The following is a 16619-nucleotide window of genomic DNA, read 5'->3' on the forward strand; positions in this document are numbered from 1 at the left end:
TTTGCAAACTTCTGACAACCAAAGTCAATGAGGAAACCAGATTCACTTAACAGCCGTGTTACTAAATTAACAGCTGCAGTGGCAAGAAAGGTCATAAAATGGAGCAAAAATCACTTAACAAATGTTTCATTTAGCAACATAAATGTTGCGCTCAATTCTGCTCATAAGTTGAGGATTACAATTTAACAGATAGCTTAATAGCATTCTTTATGTTTCTACTTCTAGTTATTCCAATGAGTAAATGTATTATCTACCTAATTATTTTCACCTTGCGATTATTACATTTTAAATTCAACACAGAACATTTGAGTCATTTACATCAATAAAAAACTATAGAAATATGTAAATATTGTTATTTTTTTATGTGACCAATTTTTTAAAATTGGAGGAAGAAGATTCCACCAGATCTACCAGATCTGCATTACTTTAAAAAAGGATATGGATAAAGTATATTAGCTCTTTTCATTCCTTGTCTATTTTTCCTTCCTTTTAGAGAAAAGAGGGTTTTAAATCCAAATGTTAAAAGGAAGGCTTACAGTTGATAATAACCTAAATTTATTCTCTGTTTCTAAAGAATGGCAGGGGGGGAAAAAAGTGAGAAATTCCATTTCCTTTCCTTCTGGGATTCTTTCTCTTTTATAGTAGCTCTGACCTAGGGAAACAGATGGAAATGCAGCAGTTAAATAATCAGTCAAACCCATGGTTAACATTTTAAAGTGAGTGTTCATATTTTTCTCTCCTTTTGGTTTCTGTACTGAAATTCCTTAAAAGTTTGTTCTTGTCTTGGGCTTCTGGTATTTTGTCTGGAGCTAATAATAAAATCCAGTCAGCACCATTCACTCATACTCATTTAATCCTGTTTACTAGCAATGGTATTTCTAATTAAATTTTTAACATTTCAATTAAAATTTGTAATATGCAGAAAGTTGGCCTTCTCATATATCTTCTCCTTGATTATCACGATTTCCATATATGATATCAGTATTATCATTATCATCATTATCCATTCTAACAGTTAAGCAGAAAGATTTATTTATATTTTGTTTATTCATTCACTTGCAGCAGGCTGTTTCCCTAAATTTATGTAGCAAGAATCAACTGATTTCTCTCAGTTTCATTAAAGAAAAGTGGTCCATGTTGTTGTCATCACTCATCTTGATTAAGGAAACCTAATTCTGTTCAGAACCGGATACATGACATTATATATTGAAGCAACTGGAAATCTGTGATTTATCAGATTCTGTCTAACCACAGTATTTTCTTGATTCTGGAGTTTGAAATATTGTTCTGAAGATGGAAAATTTCTCTGAATAAACTTAAGATACATTGTTCTGTAAGATAAAGATACTGTAAAAAGTAACATTATATGTGAATCACTTCTAATCAGACAAACCTAGTGGAATGTTGAGCTCCGTAAATACATCATCTTGTTCCCACGATGGTGAAAAATATGACTTTTTTGATTCAACTTCTGGGAAATCAGGAGTTTTTATTTCTGTGTACCTACAAATCGCTTTAAAAACAGAGGAACATTTTGAGTAAAAAGTGTTTCTTCACATATACCTAAGTCTGCAACACCACCTACAAAACATTTTCTAGATCACGCAGGGATTCTTTCATATGATGTTCTCCAAAATTACTATGCATTGTTCCATCTACTTTTTCTAATAATTTAAGTGAAGTTGATAAATTGTTACATTGCAGTATTTTGGAAACTGTAATCTTGCAAATAGCGTAAAGCACAATGGTAAATAAAATATTCTGGAATATTATCCCATTAAATAAAAAGCTCCTATAGAAGGCTTCTATCAAATATTTTCTTGCAAACAAAAATATGAAGCCAAAGCTAAAACATTTTAGGACTGCCCCAACAAAGACACTGTGATAACTCTCCCTGTTGCTTCCCCAGTTATCTCTCCAGATGTCAGGAGGAAGGTGAACAAGTTCCAGACATGTCTGGATACGAGTTGGTTAATGGCTCCAAGCAGCCGTCTGAGGGATTTGGCTCAAGTACAGATGCAGCACGACAGCCCTGAGGCTTCAGATTATGAAAACATGCAATTGCAGCCCGTCAGTAATGAAGAAGAGGAACAGCCTTCTGCACCTATTCCAAGAACACATAAGGGCAGAGAAAAGGTAGGAACAGAGAAGACCAGACAGATTATTTGTGAGGAGAAAGCCTTGCCCTTCTTGATGAGCTGCTCTAGACACTGGCTATTTAGCACAGCAAGCAGATGGAACTGATACTAGAAACAATGTGTTCATTTCCTACCAGTGTGTTTTCTGATCCCTACGAACTTTAAAAAAAAAACAATAAGTCATAAATGAAGAATAATTATTATTCACAATGACACTTCTAAGTAATTTAAGATGGCAATGTTTCAAATTATAAGAATTTAGGTCATAACAAGAAAACTCTTCAAGAATATTTGCTAAACATTTACATAATATTCTTGATAATATTTGATGTGATTTAATGTTGACAATCAGTTTATCAATCTAGCTCATTGCCCAGAAAGTTAAAATTCTTGAGTAACATATAGTTGTACTAAAATATAGTAAATACAGTATATTGCTTATATAAAAATAAGGAAAAGGGTACATCATACTTTGACTCTTCGGCTTTTCCTCACTTCCACAGTTTCTTTCTTCTTGAGATTTTTTTGCCAGGATATCCTTATCTTCATTATTCCTGCTTTCCAGAGTTTCTATCTCTTTATAATTATCTACAAGTGTATCTCTCTGCTGGAAGGGTTCTTCCTTTGGAGGATCTGAAGATATGTACTGCTTCTCCAAGTTTAACTGAATATTAGAACGTTCATCTATTTTTCTGTCATTATGCTGATCTGAATCCTTTTCAGATCTACTTTCATCTGGTTTATCTTCAATATCAATATCAATCAGACGGGTTGCTTTAGTCACTGTACTATCACCTTCAGAGCCACTTACATCTGCATTTTCTTTCTCTGATTCCATGGTGGCTTCCAATATATTAGATTTGTCTTCCCTTGTACTCAGTAAACTGTGTTCATTCTTTACCTCCAATCCAGCAGCTAAGGCAGTCCTTATGGAACATTCTTCTTCTTCCTGACCTACAGTTACTATTTCTTCAAGTTCAGTTATATCGGGTTCCATAATAAGATCATCCTCTCCTACCTCATCAACAGTTACAAGCTCTTCAAGATTGGTTGGATACCAAGTTTCCGCTTCCATTTCACTTCCACTCTCCCAGTCCTGCAGATAAAAGGCAAATTTTATTGGGAAGATGACAATAAATAAACATGTGGACTGCTTATTACAAATAGTTTTTAAGAATAAATCATGATCACCTCTTTATTACTTATTTGATTTATATCCTTATATTCAGGAGCTCAAGAAGGCACACACAGGCCACCATTTGGATCCTGATTAGTTCCTATACAAGATTTAAATATATATCTATCTAAGGCTGGCTCAATGCCATCTGCTATGGCCTTGACATATTAACTTGTATGAATAACTATAAAAAATGTACATGTATACAATATTACCATTTATCTACATTGACTCCAATGCCATGATAAATAATATTTATTTATATTTACTTATTTATTATCAATAAATATGTATGGATTTATGTAGTGATAGTACTCACATTTTATTTTTTAACAAAAAATTTCAAACCATATAATAAATAAGGGTCCAAAAGTAATAATAGTGAGTATATAGTGCATCAAAACACATCTTAAAATGTAAACAGCATTAAATAAACTTTACAGGCATTTAAATGATATTAATGTACAAGTAGACCAAATTTGGAAGAAAAGGTATTCAATATATAAGTTCATTTTCTCAGGTAGCACCTTCTATCCTGGGGAAAGGTCTCAAGCTATATAGGGAGCATTTTATGTCTACTAACAAACAGAAATATTTTAAAAGTGAGATTTTCCCTCAAGTTCTTTTTTTTCCAAGTTCTTTTTTGTTAAGTGATAAGAAAAAGCTTTGAGGGAGAATTTGGCCTAATATTCAATAACATATTATTTGACAAAAAAAGATAATACTTCTAAAGAATTTCTTATAGATGGTCTTGTCTGCCTGCAGTTCCTGTGCCCTAGTAAAATTTAGTACAGGTAGTCCTCAACTTACAACAGTTCGTTTAGTGACTATTCAAAGTTACAATGGCACTGAAAAAAGGGACATGACCAGTTTTCACACATACGACCATTGTAGCATTCTCATGGTCATGTTATCAAAATTCGGATGCTTGGCAACTGGTTCATATTTCCTGGGATCACGTGATTTCCTTTTGCAACCTGACAAGCGAAGTCAATGGGGAAGCCAGATTTACTTAACAGTTTGATTAATTTAACAGCTAGGGTGATTCACTTAACAACTGTGGCAAGAAAGAGCATAACATAGGACAAACTTACTTAACAAATGTTTCACCTAGCAACAGAAATTTTGGGCTCAATTGTACTTGTAAGTCCAAGGACTATTTGTATTCTTATGTTTATGTAAGTTGTGTTAAGCAGTAACTGAACTGAGAACCATTTATATAAAATCAGGCAAATTTCAATTCCATAGGAATCATAGCCAGAGGTGGTATTCAGCAGGTTCTGACCAGTTCTGAAGAACCGGTAGCGGAAATTTTGAGTAGTTAAGAGAACCAGCAAATATTCTGACTGGAGATTTTACAGTATCATTCCCCTGGCACACCCACCAAGCCACGCCCAGAGAATTGTAGTAACTGTAGTAAAAATATTTGAATCCCACCACTGGTCATAGCCCTGGATTTTTGAAGCATTCTGTAAGTCAGCCCATTTGAGTTATCTTGATTCAAAATGTTTTGTCCTATCATGCACCATTTCACCTAGTTAAAAAATTACAGACAAGACTTCCAGTTTGAAGGGCTTCGGCGACAGACAGAAATCCATGATCGTGCACGGTTTCTGTCTGGGCTCGCCACTGGAGTGCCCCGAGCCAGCTGGTTTCGGGTCTAAGCCACCCCGTAGAGGTGGTGAAGAGTGGCGAGACCGCCAGCAGTGTCGAGGAGAGCCGCATCTCTCCTCCTCAGCTGGCCATTACTCCCTTTCCTGAAGGCGGTTGCAGCGGTGGTCAAAAATGGCCACCACAAAGAAGAACTCAACCGGAAAAGAATGTGCAGGAGGAAGGTAAGAAGTGAAAGTTTTGGCTGACCGGGTTAAATTGTAAAAGCAACAACTAAGGTACCCTGGAATTTAAACTTACAAAAAATAACATTGCTCCCAAAGAAGAGTCGGAAGCAGCGAAGGAAAGTGAAAAGGGAAAGATTTGGCTTTTTTTTTCTTCTCTCTCCTTCCCTATACTGACAACTAAGAGACTTAAATAAGAAATCAGTAAAATCTGCTTTGACATCAATAGGCAATTAAGCTGAAAATAAAACAAAATGCCAAAGGGATAATAAAGATTTCTGGACATTAAAAATTTTCTTTTTCATAAGCAGGAAGGGAGAGAAAAAGAATAAGGGCAGGATCTGGAAGAGGGAGGAGACTGCCTGGAATTAAAAAGAATCTACAGTAAAACTTCAACAAGACTTCTAAAAGATACATTTTAACTGAAACTTTGCAACTAAATAGTAACCCCAGGAAGAGAAAGTGGAAAAAAAGAGCAAAAAAGAAACAGCTTGCGTGTATTTGTATTATTTGGTGATCTTTGGATTCTTGGTTATTATATTTGAATGACTAAAATCAATCAGGTGGTTGTTTAAATATTTATACAATGGCACCACTTCTGGATGAATTGAAAATGGAACTTAAAAAGTACAAAGAAGATGCACAGGAAGGGAAGGGTTCTTTTGGCTTCGTTTTTCAATTCTTTGAAATTGAGATTTGGAACTATGAGAAACAAAAAGAAACGACTGCAAAACAAGAAGACTGAGACAAAGAAGAAGCCATCTTTAATGAACAAGTAATTTTATGTGGGGACGAAAAAGGAAAGGGCGGAAAGAGAATGGAGAATTTAAGACTTAAAAAAACAACCAGAGAAAAGAAAAATAATTTGAAAAATAAGTATAATACTGGAAAGCAACAGAAAAGGGGAATACAGAAGAGAGAAATAGAAGTAGAGGGACAAGTGGGTAAAAAGGGGAGAGAGAAGAAGAGAGGGAAGAAGGAAAGAAAAAGAAGTTACAAAGGACCGGAGCAAGATATAGAGAAAAAGGACCTATTTAGAGATAATGGGTGAAAATCTAACTGAAAAAGGGATTCTGTAAAGGTACATAAGATTGTATTGTTATATTAGTAATAGAAATAACTTTAGAAAATTGGAAACAAGATATGATTAAAATGAGGGATAAAATAGTGTAATTTATTGAAATGTTTGTGAATAAAATAAGTGAATAAAATAAAAATTGAATTAGGAAGGAACGGGAACATTTTAATTATTTAATGTTTTATAAAATATAAGTGAAGAGGGGGGGAACTAACTAGGGAAAGCTTATAGGTGTTCCCATAGAAGTATGATATTTAATTGAAAAGTAATGTTAAAGATGTTAAGATTTTAATGAATATTAATATTAATGATAGAATTGAATTGGAATGGAATGTTGTTTTAATTATATACATTTATATTTTTTTCTTTTTTTAAGAATACAGTGTGTATTTTAAGAATGTACCAAGCAGAATCCGAATGGAAGTTACGTATTATACTGAATGTTACAACTTTAGGGAAAAGAAATAAAGGTGTCATACTCCAATCAGTAACTACAGGAGAAATTTTGTTTAAGGAGAAAAGATAATAGATAATTGAAACAGGACAGACAAAAAATATAAATACAATGATTTGAATTGAGATGAAATAATTAAAATAAAATTGAGAAAATTAAAAGAGGGGAGAAGCCATGCAGAAAATGTAAAATAGTAATAAGATATGGAATAGAATATAAAAATGAGCATGAACCTGAATTTGTGTCTGTACGAAGAAATGTAACCCAGGATTATGCTACTTTCAAAAAAGATGTTTTATTTGTATTTTTTTCTCTTTGCGAAAACTCAAATAAAATTTACACACACACACAAAAATTACAGACAGAAGAGTTTAGTAGTATGTAAATATAACATATCACAATATTTTTGTTATTTTTGCTGTTATTTAGTTAGCTTGAGAACTTACTAAGCTTGCAGAAATAAATGTATATTCCAATTAAACAAAATAAGTGTTGTTAACAAGATTTTTGTGGTTGTTTTGTCTTTAAAACAATTGAAGTTCTTTCATAATTAATGTTAATGTTAATAATAATGAATTAAAATAAATATTTTTACGTTCATGATAGTTTATAGTACTTATTACCTCATTTTCATTTTCTTTTTCTTTTTTTCCATTATGCCTTTCAGCTATACCAGGTGTTGTGTCTTCTGCCTTTTTAGCATTGTCTTTTAATTTGTCTTTATCGCTTTCCTTTTGCTTGATACTGTCAGGCATCATGATGGACTTCTGTTCTGACATTTCCTCCTTAGCTGTGTCTTCACAATGAGAATGTTTATGTTCTCTCAGTCTTATCTCTTCTTTTCTTTTGCCCTTCAAAGCAACATCCACTGTTTGATTTTGATATTTATCAGGCTTTTGCTTAGAGGATTTTCTATAACAATCTTCTTCTCTTCTTTTATATGGAGGCAAAAGGTAAGCTCCTTTTGCACTGGGTGAGCCTCCTCTTAAATATTTTTCTTTATGCCCTCGGGTTGCTTCAACATGCTCTTCCAAATCCAAGTGCCGTAAATAATGTTTTCTTTCATGAGTCCACATGTCACTCCGATCTCTTTTCTCTTCCACATTCTCTCTCCACAGCAGTAATTCTTTATCTTCCTCTCTCTGAGAATAAGGAAACTGATCCCTTGGCTCTCTTCCATTTCCCCACTCTGTTCTGTTTGTGCTTAATGGGCTACGGGGGGAACTACAGGAAGTAAAGCTTGGAGTCCGTGATCTTGGAGAAAGTGAACAGTTTATGGGGCTGCGGGAACGAGGCCTTTCCTGTCCATATCTACAGCACGGGGAAAGAGTGGCATGTTGCATATAAGCATAAATAAATCAGCTGCTACTTAAGGTTCATAGCTATTTTAAGTTTATCTTTTTTTTAGAAGAAGCATATGCATTTTAAATTGTCAATATTATTGAATATCATGCTTGCCTTAGAATAACAATATTTGCCATACAGTATGTATCAAATACTGTATATTTAATCATATACTGTATATTTAATCTTACAAGTGTAAGATGTTAATATGGTCAGGGGGGGAAAACTCAGTACTAGTACTAACAGTAATAATATAAATTAGGCTTATATAACTAAACAGCTCTGGTGGTGATATTAGATATTTAGTTAGGAAAAGGATATATAGATCTCTTATCTGAATCTATCCTGGTTCCTAAGGCAAGGATGGGATGGTCCCAAGACCTCTGATCATGAAGCAAAGCCATTTGCCCATCTCTGCCTCTCCAGGCTGCATCTCTCCCTTTCTGGCCATCGCTATCCATGTCTTGGTTGCTGACATATTTATCCTTTGCAAAAGGCTGGCCAAGATCTTCGCTACTGGAGCATTTGCAAGAATAGCTCAGCTGTTCCACACTTTCCAAAGGAGGAAAGACATGGAGTGATCAAGTAGCTCTTCACAAGAAAAGTTAGAGAAAACTGGCTTCTTGCTTTATCCTACATGGATTGCTTTTATTAAATAGATATAAGCAATCCATTCAGTATAAAAGTGATATTTTTTAAAAAATAAAGTAAACAGTATTACATATCATTATTATTCAAATAGGAGTAAACTTCAAACTGTAAAGAATTGCTAGTCTGTCTTGCATGAATAGTTTTTTCTAAACTTTCTAGCTTGTTTCCAAATTATTTAGAAGGATCAGTAATATTTCACCCCTACTGAAATCACATTATTTTTCCATACATCATAAAAATAGAACAATATCAACTTTAAAAAATACCTGTCTGCTTCTCTCAACATATCTCTTTCTCTTTGAGAATGGATATTTTGGATTATTGCTGCCACATTCTTTCCTGGTTTCTAAGCAAAATAAACATGTAGCAACTGTAAATAAATGTATACTTCAACATTCTTAAAAATAAAGTCGGCTAGCCAGATGGCCTATCCTCATCATTGCATCCTTCATGAATTATTTCCAATTTTCATTGTAAACAATCAAATCAGTTATATCTTTCAGTTAATTCCTTGTTGAAGTGCACAGGTAGTCCTCAATTTACAACCACAGCTGAGAATGGAATTTCAATTACTAAGAGAGGTGGTTGTGAAGTGGAATGTTGCATGAGGGGCAGGACAAAGCGCTTCACATTATGAAGCCCAGCCTTAGCCTGGCCCAGTAGTGAGGCACAAAGGGGCTTCTTGGCATACCAGAGCTCTGGGGCTACAAGAAGCTTGAACTGCAGTGTGAAGCCCTTTGCAGCACAAAGCCCAATCTATTCCATAGTGAATCCCTCACTCCACAGAGCCACTGCAATAAACTGTACTGTAGAAATACAGTGGAACCTCGAGTTGTGACCGTAATCCATTCCAGGACTTTGGTCGCAATCCAATTTGGTCAATGACTGGAAGCACAACTGACTATGCATGCGTGGACAAAAAAAAAAAATGGCATGGAAGGGGAACAGCACAGCAAGGAAAATTGCCACAGCTGTGTTGGTTGCCACCCGAAGTTATGTTTGCGACCAGATGCAAAATCTTTCTGAATTTTTGGTCATCACCCGATTTGGTCATGGACAGAAGCGTTCACGACCTGAGGTTCCACTGTAGTCCTTTAAGAAAAAGCTCCAATTATAAAAAAAAAACATTTTAAAAAATAATTATTTTATAGGTTAGTAAGGAAACTTGGTTGGATGTGCAATCTGAATTTTAGGGAATATGTAATTGCATTTGCTTGGTCAATCACATAATCAGTCAAAGACCAAATCAAAAGGAACATTAAAAGAAGTCATGATTTACAAATTTTGTTTGCATCATTTGTTATATTTAAAAAATTAAACAGGAAATGAAAGACCCATCAGTGAACAATGCATATACATATCAATCGCTAGATGGCTGCAGAAAAAGAAGATAAATACTTAAATTTTATCTGTGAACCAAAATGAAGATCATTTCTGAGCAGTCAGATTAACAGAATGGCATGACAAACAATGATATTACCTTTAGTTGAAGTTCTTTGTATCTTTTAGACATTCTTATGAGTAACTTGTCATCATTTATCATTGCAGGTTTCTCTTTATAATATTCTACCATAGCCTGAGCTGCCTCAGTATAGGCCATCTCTAAAAAAGCCTGTGTTAATTAAAAAATTGTTTAGAGTTTAGTTATTTAGTACACAGAAGAAAAGTGCAAAAATTACAATAGTATATTAAGTTTATATTTTTAAAATGTAATTTTTCTAAATATAAATTGTTTCAACATGTTTATACACATATATACACATCTTTATACATACACATACATACATACACATACATACATACATACATACATACATACTGTACTTACAATATATACAGTACACATACACACACACACATTCATTTCCCCCTAATTATCCCCAATGGAATAATCTGGCATAATTTTAGTTGCAAAAAATTAAACGGAAATTAGTATCTTCAATTCTAGGTGAAAAGAAGCTATCATGATAGATCATCAGTTGCGGAAGGTAAATTGGGAGTTTGACATATTCTGCAATACCTGATTGGTAGATTTCATGAGAATATAATTAGTGACTTTTCCGAAGGGAAGTCCAAGGTTGATTACATCATTCTCTGTACAGCTTCCTTCAGGAAGGTTACAGATGTGTACTACACGACCTGGGACACATTTCATTTGTAGAACCTGAAATTATTAAAAATAAATTTAGAAACAGAAACAGAAACAGATGTAAAACAACCACCAGCTAAACATACAAGTTTGACATCACACTTCTTATCCTGCGCTTAATTTATACAGGGTTGATATTTTCAGAATCTCAAATATTTGTTCACAAGTCCATATAATTTCCCTTTTATTGTAGCCAAAGAGTCTGGTTAAAAATTAATTCTATCATGTAATTGTATATTGAAAAATTGCCTCTATATAAATAACACTTTTATGTAAGATATAGACTGCAAGAATACTTTGGAGAAATCTATAAATCCACAGTTCTGCTAATCACTATGCATATATCATCCATGTCTAAAAACACATCCCATTTCTCTAATACTCTAATAGATCACTGTCCCATCAATGTCTTAGTACATATTGCAATGATAAAAAAATAATAATGAAACATCAGGGACAAGTAGATAAATCACATGGTTTGCATCATGTTGTTGTGACTCATGTTTTCCCATTTGCTCACACTCTCCGGCCCTCATGGATAACTATGAATATTATAGATTTACTGGAAGAGCGACGATTGATATCTGTGCTGAAAAGGCAACACAGCTTCACACTTCATTAGTGTCTTACCCTTAGCCTTGAGTAGCAATTGAAATCTGAGACTAAGGAAAATGACTTGATCACATCTTTGCAACTGAAGAACATGAATTAAGATTCTGCCAGTTAACACTCTGGGGCTTGGTTCCTCTTAAAGGAAGGAATGCATCTGATGAGAAACAACAGAGTTTCCTGGTAAACACTTTTTAAAGAATCTGTATTCCTCCAAAAAAAAAAAAAGAAGTTGGAAGTTTGGATTGTTGGCTTTTCTTTGTATTCTGTCAAATACTGGGTATCTACTTAATATCAGGACCGGGTATCTACTTAATATCAAAAAATCATTTATATAGTACAAGTACTGTCATTCTCTCTCATTTCTTGTTAATTTTATTCACTTTACCACAGCTTCATATAAAGAATTATTTTCTGTTAAATAGATTGTGGTGCTTAAAGAGATGCAATTTGAATTACACTTTCACTGTCATTTTGATAATTTTGGCCCAGCATAGAACACATCGACTGACTCAGTATGGCAGCTGAGATGTTCCATGTGATAGTTAAAGCTGTGTTTATTAATATTGGCTATAGGAACAGACTTCTGCAAGATGGCCTGTGCTTTATTTCCCCATCTGGTTTTATGTGAGTTAGGAAGATATCACCCTGAATTTTTGTATATGGCATTTTTTATTTTGGGTTTAAGTCATATTTTTTTCCTTGTTGCTTTGGTAAAGGATCTGGCTTATCTGTGTCGTGCAACCCAGTCTCCAGGAGCAATTTCAATATGGAACAGAAAGTAACTCCAGTGGAATCCCAGTCTTCAGGAAGGACTTGATAATTGGATATTTGGATAAAACTGCCAAATCCATTCTAAACATCTGGATTACTATAATGATCCCACTAGTTCTAGAAGAAAAAAGTCTATTGGAATGTCTGTCAGTGCATCTTCATTGAAAGACAGTGAAAATACACAAAAGTATACCATGGTAGCTTACTGAATATTGGAGAGACCAAACTGGTTTACAAGAAAGAACAAATGAAGAATAGAAAAGAGGGGACTTCCAGTTTGAGCTTCTTCGGCGACGGACTGAAATCCACGATCGTATGCAGTTTCGATCCGTGCTCGCCACTGGAGCACCCTGAGCCAGCTGGATTCGGGGCTAAGCCACCCCATAGAGGTGTTGAAGAGGGGGGAGACTGCCAGCAGGGTTGAGGAGAGCCGCATCTCTCCTCCCCAGCTGGTCATTAATCCCTTTCCCGAAGGCGGTTGCAGCGGTGGTCAGAAATGGCCACCTCAAAGAAGAGCTTGACCAGAAAAGAATGTGCAGGAGGAAGATAAGAAGAGAAAGTTTTGGTTGACCAGACTGAACTGAAAAAGTAATAATATAAAGTACCCTGGAATTTGAACTATTAAGAATAACATTGTTCCCAAAGAAGATTTTGAAGCGGAGAAGGAGAGAGGGAAGGGAAAGGATTTGGCTTTTTTTTCTTTCCTTCCTCATATTGACAGCTAAGAGATTTAAGTAAGAAACTGACAAAAATCCACTTTGACATCAATAGGCATTCAAGCTGAAAATAAAATGTTAAAGGGATAACAAAGACTTTCGGATATTCAAAAACCTTTAAAAGAAGGAAAGGAGAGAAAAGGAAAAAATAAAATGGCAGGATCTAGAAAAATGGAGGAGACTGCCTGGAAGCAAAAGGAATTTACAGCGAAACTTCAACAAGATTCCTAAAAGATACATTCTAACTGAAACTTTGTAACAAGATAATAGAACCCCAGGAAGAGAAAGTGGAAAAAAGAAGCAAGAAGAAACAGCTTTGGATTATTTGGATTACTTGGTGATTTTTGGATTTTTGGCTATTGGATCTAAAGGACTAAAATCAATTGGATGGTTGTTGGTGGTTCTTCTCTTGGAAGAACTGAAAATGGAACTTAAAAAACAGAAAGAAGATTGATAAGAAGGAAGAGGCTTTTTTGGCTTCGTATATCAATTTTTAGATATGGAAATCTGGAACAATGAGAAACAACAAGAAATGCTTGTAGAACAAGAAGGGCAGGACAAAGAAGAAGCCATCTTTAATGACCAAGTAATTTTAAGTGGGGAAAAAAAAGGAAAGAGGGGAAAGAGAATGAAAAGTTTAAGATTTGAAAAAACAACCCCCAAAAAGAACAGTTTGAAAAGTAATTACAATACTAGGAAGAAACAGAAGAGTGGATTACAGAAGAGAGAATTAGAATTAGAGAGACAAGGGGTCAAAAAGGAGAGGGGGAAGAAGGAAAGGAAAAGAAGTTATAAAGGACAGAAACAAGATATAGAGAAACAGGGAAAACGTACAAGGCTTAAAGGTATAAGCCTATTTAGAAGACATAAAGATAATGGGTGAAATATAATTGAAAGAGGGATTCTGCAAGGGTACATAAGATAGTATTGTTATATTCGAAATAGAAATAAACTTAGAAAATATGAAACAAGTGTGATTAAAATGATAAAATACTTACTGTAATGTAATGAAAGTTTGTTAATAAATGAGAGAGAATGAAATTGAAAGGATGGGAACATTTTAATTATTATTAATGATTTACAAAAACTTAAGTGAAGAGAAATATGAAAGAAATATGGGGAAAAATTATGGAAATATTATAAGTGTTCCTAAGGAAGTATCATATTCAATTGAAAAGAAATGTTAAGGATGTTAAAGACTGTAGCTGTTGAGGTAATTCCCCGTTAAGAGAATGAGCGCATACAGTGAGACGTATTTGAGAGAAGTGTTTGAATAATACACACATAGCACACAGACACATGTAAATGTAGGTTTTTTACTTTCAATAAAGTTTTTAGGCAAAGTTCAAAAACAAGCAGTCCAAAGTCATTCACAGATAAGATCAGTCAGTTTTCAGTCCAGGGATAATCCAATAACAAAGTCCACTATCAAAAACAGTTCAGTATCAGACTTACATTAAATCCATGAATATCAGTCAATTAGGAAGAACGGCAATACTCTCCAACAGAAGAAAAAAGAGACTCACTCACACTCTCTTCTGAGACTAAAACAACCCAGGTTTCTGGCTCCATCTTATGGCCGTTTGAGAAACCACACCCTATTACACCTCTAGGACTCTCTTAAAGATACAGTATTAAAATGTCTATCCTGGTTTATATATTTCCAACCCAAATACCTGTTAGGTGACTTATATTCTAACAGTAACTAACATTAATGATAGAGCTGAATTGGAATAGAATAAGTGTTTTATTTACTATTGTTATATATATATATATATATTCTCTTTAAGAACACAGTCTGTATTTTAAGAATGTACCAAGCAGAATTTGATTGGAAGTTATGTGTTACATTGAATGTTATAAATTGTAAAGGCATAAACTGAAGTTTAAATAAGAGTTGAATGGACAAAATTAAAAGATACAAAGGTGTCATACTCCAATTAGTAACTACAGGGGAAAATTTGTTTAATGAGAAAAGAAAATATGAAATTGAAATAGGACAGACAAAAGTATAAATATAATTATTAGAAAGACATTGAAACTTAGAAAAAGATATATAATTGAATTTAGATAGGTATGAGATAATTAAAAACAAAGTCAAGAAAACTAAGGGAGGGGAAAATTATGGAGAAAATGGTAAAATAGTAATAAGATATGGAATAGAACACAAAGACGAATATGAAATTGAGTTCGTGTCTGTATGGAGAAGTGATAACCCAGGATCATGCTATTCTCAAAAAAAGATGTTTTATTTGTATTATGTTTTGTGAAAACCCAAATAAAATTTATTTAAAAAAAAAAGAATAGAAGAGGGAAGAGGGAAGGCAAGACAAAGTGTTACATGACCAGTACTTAAAAAAAACTAGTAGGCAAAGCAAATAACAAGAACTGGCAATAGTTAAGAGCAGGAAAGAAAGACACAGAGGAACTAATTCTGATTGTACAAGACCAAGCCTTAAGAACAAATACATTCAAGGCCAGAATTGAAAAGATAGCAACTTGCAGTAAATGCCATCTTTGCAAAGAAGCTGAAGAAACAGTGGACCATCTAGTCGGCTGCTGCAAATAGAACAGACAGAACACAACTACAAACAATGGCATGACAAAGTAGCAACAATGATGTATTGGAAAATCTGAAGAAGTATAATTTGCCTGCAAGCAAGAACTAGTGGGATCAAAAACAGAATGGAAAATGAAAAGCTAAAGTGCTCTGGGACTTTAAAATACAAACAGACAAGCACCTGCCACATAACACTCCAGATTTAACAAGTATTGATAAGAAAGTCAAAGAATCTTGATATAGTGGACACTGCAATGCCTGGAGATAGCAGAAGAGAAAGAACTGGAGAAAACCACAAAATTCAAAGGCTGGTAAATAAAAGTAGAACAACTGTAGCAAAAGAAAGCAACCAATGTAATAGGCACCTTGGGTGCAATCCCAAAACATCTAGAGTACCACTTGAATGCCTTTGGCGTTGACAAAACCACCATCTGTCAATTGTAAAAGATAGCTTTACTTGGAACAGCTTGCATCCTGTGACAATATCTTTAACACCATCAAAGAACAACATCTGCCTATCTCAGGTCCTTGGAAAGGATTCCATAGATGGATAAAAAATTCGAATCCAGTCTAAACATGTGGCTGACTGTGCAATCAACCATAATAAAAATACTCACATTTCCACCAGGTGGTACGTAAGAGAACGTGGAACTTGACTGGCCAAATGAAGATGCCGAATTGTATGACTCAGCATTTAAAGGGTAATCTAAAGAAATGACACATTCCATGAAAATCTACCATTATATATATATTTTAAAAAAGCATTTCCTTAAAGATTTTGACAGGGTAAAATTATTTCAGTTATTCTTGACAGTAACTGCTCTAGTCTCTGTTTGTATCTCTTTATTTTGTGGATGTTTTATTGTTTTAATGTTTTTTAAATTGCTTTAATTATTTTTAGAATAATAAGCTAACCGTAGTTACTTGGCTGAGTTGGGCAGCTACAGAAATTGAATGAATGAATGAATGAATGAATGAATGAATGAATGAATGAATGAATGATACAAATCTGAGGAATTTACAGAAAGGCTAAGCTAACTTATTACTTCAAGACATATCAAAATAATCAGGAAAGATAATTTGATCACAACAGTTATACTATATTACCTCTTTTTTCATTTTACCAATATACTT

At 34.1% G+C, this 16619-nt stretch overlaps 1 protein-coding gene across 5 annotated transcripts in view; it reads right to left on the bottom strand.

Annotated features, from left to right (window-relative positions):
* The window catches only part of RBM20 (RNA binding motif protein 20), a 92277-nt gene that overhangs the window by 10777 nt on the left and 64881 nt on the right, over positions 1–16619 (bottom strand). For all 5 annotated transcript variants that reach the window (XM_026704754.2, XM_087932753.1, XM_087932751.1 and 2 more), the window contains exons 5-11: positions 16103–16191; positions 10698–10841; positions 10158–10289; positions 8944–9023; positions 7306–7993; positions 2610–3234; positions 1394–1513 (exon numbers count right to left, since the gene is read on the bottom strand). In XM_026704754.2, coding sequence (XP_026560539.1) covers positions 1394–1513; positions 2610–3234; positions 7306–7993; positions 8944–9023; positions 10158–10289; positions 10698–10841; positions 16103–16191 — 1878 coding nt within the window. The remainder of the gene's footprint in view (positions 1–1393; positions 1514–2609; positions 3235–7305; positions 7994–8943; positions 9024–10157; positions 10290–10697; positions 10842–16102; positions 16192–16619) is intronic.

This window comes from Pseudonaja textilis, chromosome 4, assembly GCF_049901715.1.
Source record: "Pseudonaja textilis isolate UNSWEBS1 chromosome 4, rPseTex1.2, whole genome shotgun sequence".
NCBI lineage: Eukaryota > Metazoa > Chordata > Lepidosauria > Squamata > Elapidae > Pseudonaja > Pseudonaja textilis.